Source organism: Leucopleurus acutus (assembly GCF_964270905.1).
Source record: "Leucopleurus acutus genome assembly, chromosome: 19".
NCBI classification, from domain to species: domain Eukaryota; kingdom Metazoa; phylum Chordata; class Mammalia; order Artiodactyla; family Delphinidae; genus Leucopleurus; species Leucopleurus acutus.
Window position 1 is genome coordinate 5597638 of NC_139161.1, and position 18518 is coordinate 5616155.

General features: G+C 50.0%; 1 protein-coding gene across 1 annotated transcript in view; it reads right to left on the bottom strand.

The window, feature by feature from the left end:
• Positions 1-18518, bottom strand: part of SDK2 (sidekick cell adhesion molecule 2) — a 258172-nt gene that overhangs the window by 48559 nt on the left and 191095 nt on the right. Inside the window, exons 16-22 of the mRNA XM_082860149.1 lie at positions 15003-15143; positions 13184-13365; positions 12525-12640; positions 2722-2917; positions 2424-2522; positions 1848-2039; positions 109-230 (exon numbers count right to left, since the gene is read on the bottom strand). Of these exons, the coding sequence (XP_082716275.1) occupies positions 109-230; positions 1848-2039; positions 2424-2522; positions 2722-2917; positions 12525-12640; positions 13184-13365; positions 15003-15143 (1048 nt within the window). The remainder of the gene's footprint in view (positions 1-108; positions 231-1847; positions 2040-2423; positions 2523-2721; positions 2918-12524; positions 12641-13183; positions 13366-15002; positions 15144-18518) is intronic.

The window sequence follows — 18518 nt, forward strand, 5'->3', positions numbered from 1 at the left end:
ACTCACACAGATTGAAACACACATGTGATTTGCTGTCAAGAGCAGGCGTGCCGCCAAGGCCAGGGAGCAGGCTGCCCAGGCTGTAGGGCTCTCCTCCGGCAGCTTTACCTGGGCCTCCACCAGCCAGCGGGAGATGGAGGTCTTCCCATCATAACCTGGCCTGAACTGCAAGGTCACGGAGCGGGGGCCAATGTTGGAAATGCCCAGGTTGGTGGGGGCTCCTGGGAGTTCTGGAAAAGGAAAACAGGGCAGGAAAGGAGTGAGAAGAAGGTCCTTCCACCTCCCACAGGACTCTCCAGGCATGGGGCGGGGCAGGGGGGGGGGGGCTGTGTGTCGCACATTTCCTAGACACCTCGGAGTAGGAGCATGGCCGAGGCCTCAACCCACAACACGGCCTTCGGCCCTGCATCTAAGGCTCACTGTGTTCAGACCAGGGACCGAGGTAGGCTCGGGGCTGAGAGAACCCCCCCAGGGCCAGGGGCTTCCTGAATGAATTCTCTCCATCTACACACAACCCATTACAGCCCTCCCAAACCAATAATGGCTGAGGGAGGTTAGAAGGAGGGGTGAGGACAGGAGGAAGCCCCTGTATTCTTTTCTTTTTTTTTAATTATTAACTTTATTTAGTTTTTGGCTGCGTTGGGTCTTCGTTGCTGCACACGGGCTTTCTCTAGTTGCAGCGAGCGGGGGCTACTCTTCATTGAGGTGCGTGGGCTTCTCACTGCGGTGGCTTCTCTTGTGGAGCACGGGCTCTAGGCACACGGGCTCAGTAGTTGTGGCTCGCGGGCTCTAGAGTGCAGGCTCAGTAGTTGTGGCGCACGGGCTTAGTTGCTCCGCAGCAATGTGGGATCTTCTAGGACCAGGGCTCGAACCCGTGTCCCCTGCATTGGCAGGCAGATTCTTAGCCGCTACACCACCAGGGAATTCCCAAAGTCCCTGTATTCTGACCAGGAACCCTGGGGTTCAGGGTGAACAGAGAGAGAACAGATTCCGGGGTCGGACTGTCTGAGTTGAAATCCAACTCCACTGCTTCTGATGCTGTGTGCCTTTGGGCAAGTTACCTAACCTTTCTGTGCCGCAGTGTCTTCCTCGGTAAAATGCAGATGATAATAATATTGCCTACCTCAGGGTTGTTGGGAGGGCTAAGTGCACGGATGCACTGAGCTCTGGGCCAGGTGAGCACTACAGTGTGTCACTTGGGGTCAACTGAAGCTCAGGTATCTCAACCACCTCGGTGGGCAGGTCGAGGGATTCTGGCCACATCGCACAAGCACAGACTTACAGACCCAGACAGGACCACGTGGCTATCCGGTGTGTCTCTCCATAGACACAGATGGGGAAACTGAGGCACAGAGGGGGACGCTTGACCTGTTCAGGGTCACAGAGCCTGGCAGAAGCGCGATGGGGGCCAAAGCTTGCTGTTTACACCGGGGGTGAGGTTATTCTCACCCTGCTCTATCCCCTTCCCAACCAACATTTCCACTGGTTGGAATCCGTTTGGACCTTTTGGGCGACAGTGAGAATTCTTCCCCTGAATCATAGATACCGCTGCTTGATGCAGAACCTGGAGCAGGATGGGGGAGCAGAGGGAGGGGGCAGTGGTGGAAGGAGGCAAGGGTGGGGTTCTGCGGGGGCCCGGGCTCCCCTGAGAGTCAGGGGAGGAAGCGGCAGCAGCCCCCACGGCCTCACCATCACGAGGATGCAGCCGGCCCTGGGAGGACCTGGGAACCCCAGACTCCAGGGAGGGGAGAGCTGTGTGGGAAGAAGCCCATCTTCCTGAAGAAGGGGCCTCCTCCCGAACAGGAGAACAAGAGGCCAGGAGCCCAGCGCTGGGGGCAGGCACCCACCTGGAGGCACCCCGGAGGAGATGGTTGAGGCAGACACCTGGCCCTGGCCCTTGGCGGTCATGGCGGCCACCTCGATGGTGTAGGTGGTGAGCGCGGTGAGGCCCGTGACGCGGTACTCCAGGGTGACGTTGGGCAGGTAGTGCGTCACGCGGGTGTTGGTCCGGTTATACTCCTCCCAGGAGATCCGATATCCTGGGGAGAGGCCCCAGTGTGGTGTGAGCTTGGCTGGGACCTTAACCTTCTGCCCTGCTTCTCACTTCCTTACTAGTCTGGCAGTTAGACACGCACTGGAAGGAGGGGGCCGAGGGAGGTGGGAGCATCGTGCCTGGGGCCCCGGGTGTAACCTGGGTGGGTGCCCCTCGTTGGGTGTGGATTGCAGGAGGGAGGGTGGGTCACTGAGGCTGAAGATCTGGGATGCGGCTCAGAGCACAGGGGCTGAGAGCCTCCCATGAGTCCTTTCTAAGAAAGAGTGGCCTGCTGGGAGGCTCTGGATGACACTAGGTCGAAGGGAGGGGCATGGACGGGAGGGCCTTTGCCGCCCGTCTCACCCCGGGGCAGCGATGCCATGGCGCCTACCTGTGAGAATGCCGTTCTTCTCCCCTGGTTCTTGCCAGCTGACCTTCAGCGAGGTGTCCAGGATTTCAGTGAAGCTCAGGTGTCCCACGGGCCCTGGCACTGTACCCAAAAGGGTCCCCCACCCACACAATGCCAGTTAGAGCCGGAGAGAGACCACCGTCCTCAAGACAGCCCGTGGGGCTCCAGGGGTGACCCCCGGCTCGAAGACAAGAGCAGGGCCGTCCTGGGCCTGGAGCGCTCACCCTGGCCCGCGGAGGGGGGTGGGGGCAGAGGGGGCCGGGGTTAGGGCGCTGCCTACCGTCCTCGTGGGTGCGCGCCAGCTGCGGGGTGCTGCGAGGCCCGTCGCCGGGGGTGGTGAAGCACAGCACTGAGGTGAAGTACTCAGTGAACTTCTTCAGGCCCGACACAAAGCCCACGTGGATGCTGTCTTGAAAGTTGGGCCGGGCGGTCACCATGGTAACCTCCTCTTCCTGCTCTGGCTCCCAGGCCATCAGCTGCGGAGAGGGCAGCCACTCAAGCAGGGCGGCAGCGAGCGCGCGCCAGCAGAGGCCCAGCGCTTTCCCACAGGCTGGGCCAACGGACAGAGAGTGTCCAGGAGCCCAGCTTTCCTAGGGTCCCTCCTCTGAGGGAGGGGAGGCCGGGCGGATACCCACAGGCCACTGGAGCATCTGTCCTCTGGGAGCTCACTTTGGTGTGCTGCTCCATTTGCTGAGTGATTTACTCTAAGCAAGGTACCGGGCAGGGTGGTTTCAGTGAGTCCTCTCCCACTCGATTCCCACAGCAACCCCACAGGGAGGTACTTGACCAAGACTGGCTACATAATTTGCAGGTCCAGTGCAAAATGCAAATGGAGGCCCCCTTGTTCAAAAATTATGAAGAATTTCCAGAGACGGCAGCAGAGCATTTAACTGAACGTGGGGTCCTTCTGAGCGTGGAGCCCTGAACCCCCACACAGGCATGAAGCCAGTCTTGTTTTTTACAGATGACAAAACAGGCTCAGAGAGGCTAAGTGACTTACAATATATCACACAGCTCCTGGGTAGCTGAGGGTCTTTGCTTCTATACCTGGGCTCCCATGCCTTTCTCTGCCTGGGCCGGGGCAGTTCCTCCTAAGAACTCCAGTATGTAGATAACCCTCTCTTTTAAACTTGTTCCAAGTTGGGATTTCAACTGTAACCATCCTCTAGAGGTGGAGCATTGGCAAGAAAACCCCGTCTGGAAATTCAGCATCACTTTTCCTCTAATCTCCACTCTACATATCCCAGCCATAACTGCATAAACTCCCCACCTCCCCTTCCTTCCTCTTTTATTAAAAATTGAAGAATAAAGTTGATTTACAATGTTGTGTTAACTTCTGCAAAGTGATTCAGTTATACACATTTATACATCCTTTTTTTATTATTATTATTTTTTTTGCGGTTCGCGGGCCTCTCACCATTGTGGCCTCTCCCGTTGCGGAGCACAGGCTCTGGACGCGCAGGCTCAGCGGCCATGGCTCACGGGCCCAGCCGCTCCGCGGCATGTGGGATCTTCCCGGACCGGGGCACGAACCCGTGTCCCCTGCATCGGCAGGCGGACTCTCAACCACTGCGCTACCAGGGAAGCCCTACACATTCTTTTTTTTAAATATTCTTTTCCATATGGTTTATCACAGGATAGTGAATATAGTTCCCTGTGCTATACAGTAGGACCTTGTTGTTTATCCATCCTATATATAATACTTCAGCATTAAATATAGCATCTGCTATGTTAGCATCTGCTAACCCCAAACTCCCAATCCATCCTTCCCCCAGCCCTCTCCCCCTTGGCAACCACAAGTCTGTTCTCTGTGAGTCTGTTTCTGTTTCGTAGACAACTTCTTTTGTGTCATATTTTAGATTTCACATATGAGTGACATCGCGTGGTGTTTGTCTTTCTCTGTCTGACTCAGTTCGCTTAGTAGGAACATCTCTAGTTGCATCTGTGTTGCTGCACGTTCCTGCTGCTTCTTGACCTCCTGCCCCACACTCCTATTTTCTGGGCCCTTTGTCTGTCTCTAACAATGACAGCTGGTCTCACAGATTTCCTCAATTATTTCAAATTGATTAAATAGCAATTAATGGTGAAAAGCTACGCTGGATGAATTTTAATAAGCCTGGGTATTTATAGACATAAAACAATACCACGCCGATGTCTCTTGATTAACTCAGGCCCATGACAGTGCTTCATCTCCTCCTTTTCATGGCCGTGTGTTTATAAAGGATTTTGGAAATTTAATTGGTATTGTGAAAAGATAGCCTATAGCAAGTTAATTAGATACCAATTAGACCCTAAAAATACTAATCAGAAACACTAAGTGGTATTTAATACGTAGGTTAAATGCCCTCCTTATTGCGGTTATCTTGTTTCATAGCAATTCAATTGCTGAACTTCGCTGGAGTAGATTAAGAAACAAGCTTGATGTTTTAATATACTTTAATCAATGTAATTTCGAATTAATTACACCATTAGAATTGTGTGGTGCATTCTCCAGTAAGTGCAAAATCTGGGTAAATATTATTTTTTCGGGTTTAGGCCAATTGTGATCACTACTATTTAAAAAAATAAGGGACGGGCTCCCCTGGTGGCGCAGTGGTTGAGAGTCCGCCTGCCGATGCAGGGGACACGGGTTCGTGCCCCGGTCCGGGAAGATCCCACATGCCGCGGAGCGGCTGGGCCCATGAGCCATGGCCGCTGAGCCGCGCGTCCGGAGCCTGTGCTCTGCAACGGGAGAGGCCACAAGGGTGAGAGGCTGTGTAAAAAAAAAAAAAAAAAAAAAAAGGGACAAAGAATGTCTTGACAGGTGCCTTAAAGCACATCCACAGGGAATTGTCTTCAGATATGACAAAGAAGATGGGGACAGGGTGATGGTAGTGTGGTTGGGTGGAGTCATGACCACAGCATCATCCTCCAGGTCCAGGCCCAGAGCCCAAGACGGAGGCAGGACAGGGGTTGCTTCAGAACATTTACTCTGGGATGTGAACCACTTGTCCTGTAGCCGCATCCAAAGAGGAGGAGGCTAAGGGTTAAGAGGCCTCTCCCTCAGGTCCAGGAAGACAATAGAATTGTCTTCTGCACCTCTATTGCTTCCAAGGGGCTGGGCTCTGGGCAGCCATGGGGTGGAGGCTGTGCTCCACACACACACTGGGCTCTGGTCCCATGAGCCCTTCCTGTGTGCCTGGCACTGGGTTAAGCCCATCACGGACCAGTCCCGTTTCACCATCACAATGAGGAGGGCATGCGAATCACTGTCCTGTGCTGCTACAAAAAGGAAACCAAGGCTCAGGAAGGTTGAGGACTGGTCAGGGCACAGGGGACCACCTGGATCTGGCTTCAGATTTGTGGACCTGAGACCTTAGACGCAGCCCTCTATTTGCCGAGGTACACACGGCTGCCAGGTGAGGGCTGGGGGTTCTCCACGCCTGCTCTTTTTACCGGGGGTCAGCGCTGATTTACTTCCTCAGGTCCTTGGTCTTGGATTCTAAGCAGACTGGGCTGCCCTGAGCATGGCTGGGGTGTGTGGGTGAGTGTGCTTGTGGGGGGACTTCAGATCTAGATGGTGGGACAGGCAACTCCACCATAGACAGCAGAGGCCCAGGGGGTCACCCCTGTAACTGAAAGGGGTGTGTGTGTGTGTGTGTGTGTGTGTGTGTGTGTGTGTGTGTGATGGTGGGGGGGGCCAGGGTGCAGAATGTGCAGCCAAAGTCGAGAGACAGGACGACAGAGCACAGCTTTGCCATTTACTGTGTGACCCTGGGAAAATCACTCAACCTCTCTGAGCCTCAGGCTATTACAGGAGCCGGTATTAGCTACCTCAATGGTTGTGGGGAAAAGGGCTGAACTGACGTGCCTCCTGTTTCTGATGGAGGCAGTACATCGCGGGCTCGAGAGTCTAGGAGAGTATAACCTGCTAGATTCTGGAGTTAAAAACAAGTAGGGGAAATTCTCTTTTGCACCCTCCCTTTGTCTTTCCCTCTACTTTTCTATCTCTTTTGCACGGATTCGCACAAAACATCCTGGAAGGATATGTAAGAAATTAACAACAGTGGTTCCCTGGAGTGTGGAGAATTTCAAGGTTGGGTGGGATAGAACCAGGCAGATGAGGGACTGGGGTGGCATGGCGTGAGATGGAGGATGTCTGCCTGCTATAAGTTTATCTTTTTACATTTGTTGGTTTTTGAATCGTGTAAATATATTCCCAGTTAAAAATTAAATTAAAAAATTAAAAAAATAATGGGGGCGGTTTGGCAATAGCAGCAAAATTATACACATTTACCTTTTGACCCAGCAATCTCATTTCTAAGAATCTATTTCAGAGTTATATGTGACAGTACGAAAAAACGTAGGCACAAAACTATTCACTGCAGAAATCTTTGTTATAGTAAAAGACTGGAAACAACCAAAATGTCATCACTAGGGAGCTGGCTGACTAAACAATGGGAGATCCACATAATGGAACACGATACAGATTTTTTAAAAAGGGACAAGGAATATCTCTATATACTCTTACAGAGAGACCTCCAGGATACAATGTAAATAAAAAAGCAAAACGGAGAAAGTATGTAGAGTACACTGTCATTTATCTAAGAAGGCGACGGTACACATTTATACATGCATAGCTTTTGTTTATGTTAAAGACATGGAAGGGAAAACCGAACCAAACCAACAAACAAAAAGAAATCACTTCTCTTGGGAAGGAGGAGGACCAGAATTCAGGCTGATTTTTTTCTGAATTAACTTTGCTTTGTAGATTTAACTTTGGAACCATGTAAATATGCTACATAATTATAGAATAAAATTAAATAAAAAAATCAATCCCTAAAAATCGAAACCCAAATGAAACAAATGAACCTCACTGTATATTGAATTGTAGCAAAATTACACAGAAAGAAACCATTTCAGAGACTTTGCAGCACAGAAAGGGGGGGACTGTATCCCTGGTGGGATACATCCTGAGAAGTACAGATAATCTGAAACTATTTTCAGTAATCACAGTGTTGATATTGCTGTTCTGAAACTGTCGTGGGTATTTGTGGGATCAAGTAGTGAGTAATTCTGTTGCTGTGGAAGAAACTAGGTTTTCAGAATGGAGAAAAGAGAGACAAAAGACCAATGAGATTATTTTTAAAATGTCCTGAAATTGAATTGGAAGTATCAGTATGTGTTTTACCTTTAAAAAAAGTATTTCTGAGTTGTCCATTCACAGGGCCTTGAAACAACAGCCAATGCTAGAACCAGGAGCAGCCCCAGTGCCCAGATTTTGGTGTCTAACTATCATTAAAAGAGACAGGGGGCTCCCTGGGGGCGCAGTGGCTGGGAGTCCGCCTGCCGATGCGGGGGACGCGGGTTCGTGCCCCGGTCCGGGAAGATCCCACATGCCGCGGAGCGGCTGGGCCCGTGAGCCATGGCCGCTGAGCCTGCGCGATCGGAGCCTGTGCTCCGCAACGGGAGAGGCCACAACAGTGAGAGGCTCGCGTACCGCAAAAAAAAAAAAAAGAAACAAGGGCTCCTTGATGACATGGCTGATCCCAGGCACAGGGCAGGAAAAGGAGCTAGCTTGGGCCACCCTGTCATACCAGATAGCAAGGAACCTATCAAAGACTCCTGGGGCAGGCTTCCCTGGCGGCGCAGTAGTTGAGAATCTGCCTGCCAATGCAGGGGACACGGGTTCAAGCCCTGGTCTGGGAAGATCCCACATGCCACGGAGCAACTGGGCCCGTGAGCCGTGGCCGCTGAGCCTGCGCGTCCGGAGCCTGTGCTCCGCAACGACGGGAGAGGCCACAGCAGTGAGAGGCCCGCGTACCGCAAAAAAAAAAAAAAAAATAGAGTGGCCCCCGCTCGCCACAACTAGAGAAAGCCCTCGCACAGAAACGAAGACCCAACACAGCCAAAAGTGAATAAATAAATAAAATTTAAAAAAAGAATTAAAAAAAAAAAGACTCCTGGGGCCACATCAAAAGGACTCACCAACTTGGAAGAGGTGGGTGATGGGTCAATTTGGTATCAATGAGAGTAATAATGGCAGTGGATTGAAACATATCAGACGTATTAAAAATCCTTAAGGACATAATAATACTAACAAAAACAAAACAAAAAGATGCCTCCCTCTGCCCCCATCCAAACTCATCTGTCACCTTAGAAGACGCTAAGGAAACAATTCACTATTCTGAAAACTGTTCAGTCATGGAAAAGAACTGAGCATTTACCGTGCTTTTCCTAGACGAACTAAACCTTCAGGTAACCAGAAAGTTGTTAACGGAAAAATTCTTTTGGGGGGAAAGTATTTCAACTCATAAATCAAGGAGAAATCATAATATTCAAGTAGCCTCATTTTGATACTTGAATACATTTCCTATCCTCAAGTATCGCCTATTGAGATAATAGAGCACACAAGGGTGGTCAATGGTCACCACATCCTAGTAAGAGAGACAGGCAGACTCCGTGCCTTCTCATGAAAATGCACAGCACCATCTAGGAAGTAATATTTTGAAAATAAAAAATTCAAATCTGAATATGATCAAGCCTCTAGTTCTAAATTCCAATTTACTGCAAATATAGTGTTCAGAGGGATATATTAAATGACCCCACAGGGATGCAGTTGCAAATCCAGGCTGTGGAAAACTGGCTAAGTTTCTTTCTTTCTTTCTTTCTTTCTTTTGCTGTACACGGGCCTCTCACTGTTGTGGCCTCTCCCGTTGCAGAGCACAGGCTCCGGACGCGCAGGCTCAGCGGCCGTGGCTCACGGGCCCAGCCGCTCCGCGGCATGTGGGATCCTCCCGGTACCGGGGCACGAGCCCGTGTCCCCTGCATCGGCAGGCGGACTCTCAACCACTGCGCCACCAGGGAAGCCCTGACTAAGTTTCTTTACTAAATAAATTAAAAGGAAGAGAGAGTGAGAGAGAGAAAGGAGAGAGAGAATCTGTAGATCAACTGAGACCTAGAAAACTTCAACCAGTTGCAATTGTGTGGCTCTCATTTGGACCCTGAGGCAAATAAACCAACCAGTAAAAGAAATGCCGTGGCAACTGGGGAAATTTGAATGCTGACAGGGTATCTGATGCTATTAAGGGGACTGTTGATTTTTTAAGGCACTATAATGGGAATGTGGTTATTGTGTTTGGGTTTTAAGTAGAGACTTTATCTATAATATTTCTCTGCAGAAATATTTATGGATGAAAGGCTACAATACCTGGGATTTCCTTACAAATATTCTAGGGGAGAAGCAGAGGGCTGGAAAATAGAGGGAACGCATTGGGCCGTGAGTTGGTAACTGTCGAAGCCAGGGTGCGTTATGGTCTGATCAAGTCATCTTAGTCTCCTCACTACTTTTGTAGATGTTTGAAATTGTTCACAATTCAAAGGGGAAAAAAAGGTCCCTTCTCACTGGAAGGATGGAAGGGACAGACACTGCTTTTTTCCCCTCCCTGTGATACTGAAGGCCAAAGGAGCAGGAAACAAAATCCCCACTTGTATCCATTCATACTTAGAAAAAATCAAGTTATAGTTATTTACAATTAAATCATACAACACTTTCTTTTTAATGCAAGACAAAGTGCAGGCTCTGGAGTTCGAAGCCAAGCTTTGCAGTTACTCTGACTGTGAACAAGTCACTGGCCCTCATGCCTCAGTTTCCTCCTCTGTAAAATGGGGTGATGATAACACGCCTTCCTTCTTAGGGGTCTTGTGCAGCTTGTAGGAGACAAGAATGTGAGGGAAGCCCAGGCATCCTGCCTGGCCTGTAGAAAGCGCCCTGGAAGCGTGAGCTCTTCTTACGCACCAGTTTCTATGCTCAAGCTATCTGGACAATTCATTTCTGCTGACTTTCTTGGAGCAGTTATGGGGTGCTGGGCACAGACTGGACCTGGGAATCAGGTGGGCTTCTGCAGCTTCCTCTGGCTCTGGGTCATTGCCCTAATTGTCCCGGCCACTAAGCTGGTCTCCTTGGCCCTCCGGGAGCCATTTGCCTTAGAAGTTTGCAGCCCAGGTCTCCCCAAAGTGGAAGGAAACTTAGAACCGGCAGCAAGAAGCTAATTCTTCCCAGCTCAGCTCTTCTGCATGACGCAAGCCTCCCTCTTCCCTCCACTGCCTCCCCCCAGAGTCCCAATTAGGAGGTTTCTCCAGCCAGCCGGCACTACCGGCAAGCAGCTACAGCCCTGGTCCAGGAGGGCCCCGCTCGGCTTCGGTGACGCACTTTCCTAGAAGCGAGGTGTCTGCGGCTGGGGTGTGTCGGGATCTGGACCCTCCCGCCTTTACTTGAAACACCGGCAGAAAATTCTCTGGGTGATTTAATCTCAGCCCCTTCCCGTCCAGCCACCCCCCACCTTGCAGCAACAAAAGCTAAGGCTGCTAGTCCTAGAAATGGTCCTTGTTGTCACACACGGGTGGTGTGGGAATCTTCTGGAAGTATCTGCGGTCACCTCGAGGCCAGCAGAGCCCGCGGTTCCCTGCCCTCCACGGCTGGCTTCCTGGTGACATGCCTCTCACATCCAGAGGGAGCGCACTGCCTCCTCCCACCTGCCCCACTCAGCTGAGGCCAAGCTGTAAAACACGGCGTGGACCACACACTCTGTGATCTGCCATCTCCCATTCTCTTAGGGAAGGTCAGCTCTGTGCTCCTCGTGGGGTGATAGGAGAGACCCAGGAGTGGCTGCCAGAAGGGGATGGTTGAGACGTCCCGACTTGCAGCACAGTTCCAATTATAGCAAATTTACTACCATCACCGTCACCACCGCTACTAGTGCTTTTTGTTATGGCTGAATTGTTTCCCCTCCAATTTTTATGTGGAAGCCCTAACCCCCAGGACCTCAGAATGTGACTGTGTTTGGAGATAGCCTTTAAAGAGGTAATTAAGTTAAAACGAGGTCCTTAGTGTGGGTCCTCATCCAACAGAACTGGTGTCCTTCTAAGAAGCGGAAGTCTGGACACAGACACACAGAAGGAAGACGCGTGAGGACACAGAGAAGGCGGCCGTCTACATGCCAAGAAGAGACGCCTCAAAAGGAACCAGCCTCATCAGCACCTTGACCTTGGACTTCCGGCCCCCAGAACTGTGAGGAAATACATTTCTGCTGTTTAAGCCGCCCAGTCTGTGATACTCTGTGAGGGCAGCCTGAGCAACGAATCCATTTCTACTACTATTGCTACCGTTTTCGGAATGCTTCTTAGGTGTCATTCTGCTGAAAAAATTACAAATATTCTCATTGAATCCTCATGCAATCCTAAGGGACAGAAATTATCATCACCTTCGCGTGCAAAGGAGGAAACAGGATGTCTCTTGGCTCTCCAGCAGCCAGAACAGCGCCCATGGTTGGGCTCAGTAAACACTTATTGAAGGAAGGATGCTCAGACAGTTTACAGGACTTGTCCAGGGGCCTGGCCAGAGGCAGAGCCAGGACTTTAATCTAAGCTTTCTGAGTCCTACTCCTGCCCTTAAACACACTGTGTAGGGTCAAGTACAGTCTGAGGACAGATGACCCTGCAGAGTGCCCATTAGCCCATGGCTTGGGGGTAAGAAGCACGGTCTGGATTTTTCTTTTTTTTTTTTTTTTTTTGCGGTACGTGGGCCTCTCACTGCTGTGGCCTCTCCCGTTGCGGAGCACAGGCTCTGGACGCGCAGGCTCGGCAGCCATGGCTCACGGGCCCAGCCGCTCCGCGGCATGTGGGATCTTCCCGGACCGGGGCACGAACCCGTGTCCCCTGCATCGGCAGGCGTACTCTCAACCACTGCGCCACCAGGGAAGCCCCGTTCTGGATTTTTCTGCTGGGGCCGTGGCTGTGCGGGAACCCTGAACCTGAAGCAAACCTGGTTTCGTTCATAAGGCAGGCTCATCGAGACTGACTGCTCCCTGCACTGGGTCACACACAGGCCAGTGTCCGTACTCCCCGTGGCCTGGACGTGGACCTGGGGAAAGCCCGCATGCCCCTTGCCTTGATCACGTGTCCTCTGCTTGCCTTGAACCAATGATTCAGAGACAGAGCGGGGACTCCCTCCTCCCCCTTCCTTGCCTTCTCCCTGCCTCTGCGGCCTGCGTCCTTCCGAGAATCTCCAGGCTTCCTCTTGGGGCAAGGAGAGGCCTTAAGTACCTTGTAGCCCTGGTTGATGCCGTTGATGAACTGGGGGCTGGGGGCAGTCCAGGTGAAGCGGATGGTCGTGGAGTTGGTGGCTTCTGCATGCACGTTGCCCGGAGGGACTGTGGGCACTGGAGGAGAGCAGAGAGGTAGGGGTGTGTGTGGAGGGGGCACCGTCAGACTGTCCGGCCCGGTTAAGCAGCGAAAACACATGAGGTCTGCGGACCCTGCTTTACACCCCTCCCCCCAGCTCCTCCCCTGCTGCTACGGAGACTTCAGATGCCCTCTTTCTGCAGATTAGTTTGGGCTTAATGAAACCGGTCTGGCCCATTTCACAGGGTACCCACAAATAAAAGTGATGGATCTGAAAATGCTCAGGGTGGTTTTTAGGTACAATGCTAAATGTAAGCTGTTTCATGATCCAGTTAATGGGTAACTTTGCAGAAGGTCCCTGTATCCCTGAAGCCTCTGTGTTCATCACACCCACCCCAACCTCTTCATCCATCTTTCCCTCCATCCTCCCACCCTACGGGGTAGCTGGGCACAGCATGTGACAGCCTGGGACTGGATAAAACAGGTGACACGGTTGAGGCAGTCAGGACTGGACAGTCAGGACCCATCAGGCACGGAGAGGGGGAAGTACCAGCTCTTCCACGGCCACTGTCCCCACCCACCTCCCTGCAGTGTCCACTCGGTGACTTTGCTGCTGTAGACACCCAGTCCGGCGCTGTTGTAGGCGGCCACCTCGATCTCGTAGTTGGTCCAGATGATGAGGTCCTCCAGCAGCAGGTTGTTGACATCAGCATCCGTGATGTTCTTAAACTGGTACCCAACAGGCAACCCGGCCAGGCAGTACCTGAGGGGAGAAAGCCAAGATGCCATGGATTGGAGTCAGCCTGCTGTCCTCGTGCCCAGGAAGCTGTCTGTGACGGTGGAAACCCACATCCACGCTGTCCAACATGGAACCTGCTGGCACTTGGGGTTTTTGGGCACCTGAAACATGCTTAATGTAACTGAGGAACTACGTTTGTCATTTAATTTACTTTTTTATTAATTTAAATGGCTGCAAGTGACCAGCGGCTACCCCACGGGATAACGCAAGTCCAGGGGATGTGTCTGGACTCTTCTTTTTGACGGGGGAGGAGGACATTGGTAGGATAGCCAGCCAGGGATGCTGAGAGCTCCTGGGAAGATCTCACGGGTCTAGCTTTGAGGGGTCGCTGATCAGAGAGTGGTCTCCAAAGGTTGGGCTCATTTCCTTTCTCCTTCTAGGAGAAGGGCTCCCTCTCCTGACAGCCATTCACTGAGGTGGAAAGAAAAAAACCTGAGGCTACGTACTCTACCAAGTTCCACCTTCCACTGGAAAAAAGAACGCAGGGTAATAAAGAAATGGGACACGTACAGGCAAATTTTGGAGGATGGATAGCTCATAGGAAAACAACAGTGCACACATACTCTAGCGTCTAACTATTGGGAAGTCAGAGGCCCCAACTTATTCTGATGCTTCACAAAACCCCACAGCAGTGGTTCTCAAAGCCTTAGGGTGCATTAAAGACACCCGAAAAGCCTGTTGAAACACAGATTGCTGGGCTTATCCCAAAGGTTCTCATTCTATAGGTGAGGGGTAGGACTTGAGAATTTGCATTCCTATCAAGTTCTCAAGTGATGCTGACATTGCTGGTCCAGGAACCACACTTTGAGAACCACCACCCTTTAGGATTCACCAAAAAGCCCACGACGAAATTAACCGATAACAGAGCAGCCCAACCAACAGTAACTGCTTCCAAAATTGGGGAATTCCAGTGCTGTGAGTGTACACATTCAGGAAAGAGACGTGTGAAGTTGCCTAGCATCTTGCAACCAGCCAGAGTTCAGAATACTGACACGAGTTCTCAGAAGTTTCAAGTAGCAGGCTAATTTTCTTTTATGAATACCAAATTTTAGTAACAACTTAGTAATACACTTTCAGGTTACCAGTAAAGCACCCATAGTCAAATGTAAAAATAAAAGGCTATATAAGTGGGCTTCACTTGGCAGTAGGGACCAAAGACAGGACTTCCACTTTTCAACCAGTTCTTGGCCTAGTAATTCGCCCACTCATTGTCTGTCCTGGGGAAATCTGGCCTGCTAGAATATTCTTGGTTTCCCAGGTGGTTGGTCCCCTGGATAGTAATGTGTCTCCGTGTAGCCCTACTCCTATGTAGCCCTGATGTCTGGCAGACCTGCCATCCATACAGGCTTAAGGAGGCTACATTGTATCTCCTCTCTAACCATTCCTATTGGTTTCCAAGGCTCTCACTGCTGGAAGTTCTTCTAGATGTCTAACTTCAATCCCTCCTACTGTCGTGTAGGCATTTCTTGTTGCCTGGTCCTTGTGGATGAAGAAGGACCTGCCATGAATCTGCTCTGTTTTCCAATCCACTCCCTGACCCTCCCTCATCTCTTTCCTCTTGAGTCTGGGCGGCCCCTCCTTTCCCTGGTGCGGACGCCTACCTGATGATGTAGCCCTTAAGGATGCCATTCTGGTGGCTCTCGGGAGGTGGCTGCCACTGGATCATGATGGACTGGTTGGTCCGGCCGCTGGCGATGACATTCTGTGGAGGGGCCGTGGGGGGCTCCTCAGGAAGGGAGACCCTGGATAGGAAAACACCAAGAATGGGCAGGGCTTTTCACTCCTAGTCTCCACGGTAAATACAGGAGTTTAATGGGATAGGAAGAGGCCCCACCCTGCTCTGTTCCTGGATGACTCTGCACAATTGCTGTGTGCTTTTGGGCTAGTCACTTAACTTCTCTGAGCTTGCTTCTTTGCCTGTAAAAGCAGTATCATAAAGTCCACTTGCCTGCTTTATGAGTGGTTGAAGCTCGAATGACACAATGTATATGGAAGTCTTTTTAAAACACTGTAAAGCACCAGATATATGTATTTTCTGTGCGGTTGAGGGACACAGGCCTTGGTTTCCCATTTGTCAAAGAAGCTGCTGTCGGGGTTGATGACGTCATGAGTGTTCAAGTATTTTAGAAGCAGGAGTGTCAAATACTCACCTCCCAGTTACCAGCTGGCGGTGAACTTGAACCACGCTTCCTTTACGAACCAGCTGAGCCCCGGCAGGGGTGAGGCAGGCCGGGTAGGGGTGGCGTGGTGTGTGCGTGAGAGTTTGAGCATCCCTGCACCCCCCGAAGCCCAGTGCTACTGCATTTCTTTCTCTGGCATGGCCAGGGGACACAGCATTCCACTTCTGTATTTTTCACATAACTGACATGCATCCATTAACAACAAAAGTTGATTATTTTTGATGGATGTCTTTCCCGTTTTGTTTGTTTTTGTTTCCTGATGGATAGCTTTTCCAAAACATCCTGCACCCTCCCATGGCTTTGTAAAGCCTAAAGTGAGGGTAATCTAACCTTTTACTTGCTGACTCAGGACGATTCATTAAGAAGATGAATCAGCATTACACAGGGAAGCCCGAAGGACTGGAGAGGTTATAGGATGGTTTCCCTACACTTCAAGGCTTCTTGTTATTGGGATTTCGTAGCTCTGAAGGATTGGGGCTATGTCCATTTTTTTCCCCTGCACCACCTCTCGTGGTCCAAACATGGCCTGGCACATAGTAGGTGCTCAGTAAACAGTGAATGAATAAATTCTCCTATAACTGCTCTCCATGCCAGGCTGTTAGCTGTCACTTCTCCCTCCTGTTAGAGTGTCACAGCCCCTGTGGCATCCCCCTAGTAAAAGCCAGAGGGATTCAAGCTGATTGGAACTGTGGGGAAACCACAATGATTGATTTAACCCAGTGGGGGGGGTCTGTGTACACACCAAAGAGCATCTTTTAAAGAGCAAAGCGCATTCTTGGCTCCCTTAGCAAGTACTGTTCGCTATTTCTATTTGCTATTATTTCTGGGCTCTCAATTCTGTTCCATTGGTCTATGTGTGTATTTTTTTTTTTTTTTTTGGTTGCAGCTTGCAGAATCTCAGTTCACCAACCAGGGATTGAACCCGGGCCACAGCAATGAAAGTGCTGAGTCCTAACCACTTGACTACCAGGGAATTCCCTATGTGTCTATTTTTATGAGTAGCATACTGTTTTGGTTTACTATAACTTTGTAGTATAGTTGGGAATCAGGAAGTGTGGTGCCTCTGGCTTTGTTCTTTGTTCTCAGGATGGCTTTGGCTATTTGGGGTCTTTTGCGGCTCTATACAAATTTTAGAATCGTTTTTTACTATTTCTGTGAAAAATGCCGTTGGAATTGCGATAGGGATTGCATCGAATCAACGGATGGCTTTGGGCGATATGGACATTTTAACAATATTAACTCTTCTCAGTGGGAAAAGGATAGTCTCTTCAATAAACGATGTTGGGAAAACTGGAAAACCATATGCAGAAGAAGGCAATTGGACCTCTATTTTACACCACTCCCGAAAGTGAACTCGAAATGGATTAAAGACAAACTTAAGACCTGAAACTATAAAACTCCTAGAATAAAACATAAGAGAAAAGCTCCTTGATTTTGGTCTTGGCAGTAATTTCCTGGATATGACACCAAAAGGACAAGCAACGGAAGCAAAAACAAATAAAAGTGGGACTACATCAAACTAAAAAGCTTCTGCACAGAAAAAGAAACAACAAAATCAAAAGGCGACATAATGGAATGGGAGAAAATATCTGCAAGCCGTGTACCTGACAAGGGGTTAATATCCAAAGTATATCAAGAACTCATACAACTCAACAGCAGAAAACGAAATAATCTGATCAAAAAATGGGCAAATGAGCTGCATAGACATTTTTCCAAAAAAGACATAAGAATGGCCAACAGGTCAATGAAAAGGTGCTCAACGTCACTAACCATCAGGGAAATGCAAACCAAAACCACAGTGAGATATTACCTTACGCCCATCAGAATGGCTATTATCAAAAAGACAACAAACAGGGCTTCCCCGGTGGCGCAGTGGTTGAGAGTCCGCCTGCCGATGCGGGGGACGCGGGTTCGTGCCCCGGTCCGGGAGGATCCCACATGCCGCGGAGCGGCTGGGCCCGTGAGCCGTGGCCGCTGAGCCTGCGCGTCCGGAGCCTGTGCTCCGCAACGGGAGAGGCCACGGCAGTGAGAGGCCCGCGTACCGCAAAACAAAAACAAAAACAAAAAAGGCAACAAACAACAAGTGTTGGTGGGGATGTGGATAAAAGGGACCCCTCGTGCACTGTTGGTGGGAGTAAAAACTGGTACAGGGACTATGGGAAACAATATGGAGGTTCCCCCCCAAATTGATAACAGAACTACCACGTGATCCAGCTACCCCACTTCTGGGTATATATTCACCCCAAAGAAATGAAAACAGGATCTCGAAGACATATCTGCACCCCCATGTTTACGGCAGCATTATTCACAATAGCCAAGATATGGAAACACCCTAAGTGTCTGTCAACAAATAAATGGATAAAGAAGATGTAACACAGCTATACAGTGAAAGATTTTCCAGCCATGAGACAGAAAGAAATTCTGCCATTTGCGAAAACATGGATGGACCAGCAGGGTGTTATGCTAAGTGAAATAAGTCAGGCAGAGAAAGACAGATACTGCAGATCTCACTTATACGTGCAATCTAAGGGAGCTGAACTCAGAGAAATAGAGGAGGTGGGGGGCTGGGGAAGATGTTAGTCAAAAGGCATAAATTTCCAGTTATAAGAACAACAAGTTCTGGTGATGGAATACACAGCATGGTGATTATAGCTAAGAATTCTGTATTATATACTTGAAGGTTACTAAGAAAGTTGATCTCAAATGTTCTCACCACAGAAAGAAACGGTAATTATGTGACAGGATGGAGGTGTCAGCTAACACCATGGGGGTAATCATTTTGCCATAGAGGAGTGTGTCAAATCAACGCATTGTACACCTTAAACTTACATAATGTTACAAGTCAACGATATCTCAATAAATCTGGAAAAAATAAAAACACACATAAAAAAATAAAGAGCAAAGCACACAGCTTTGGGGCATGGGATTGGTGTCACT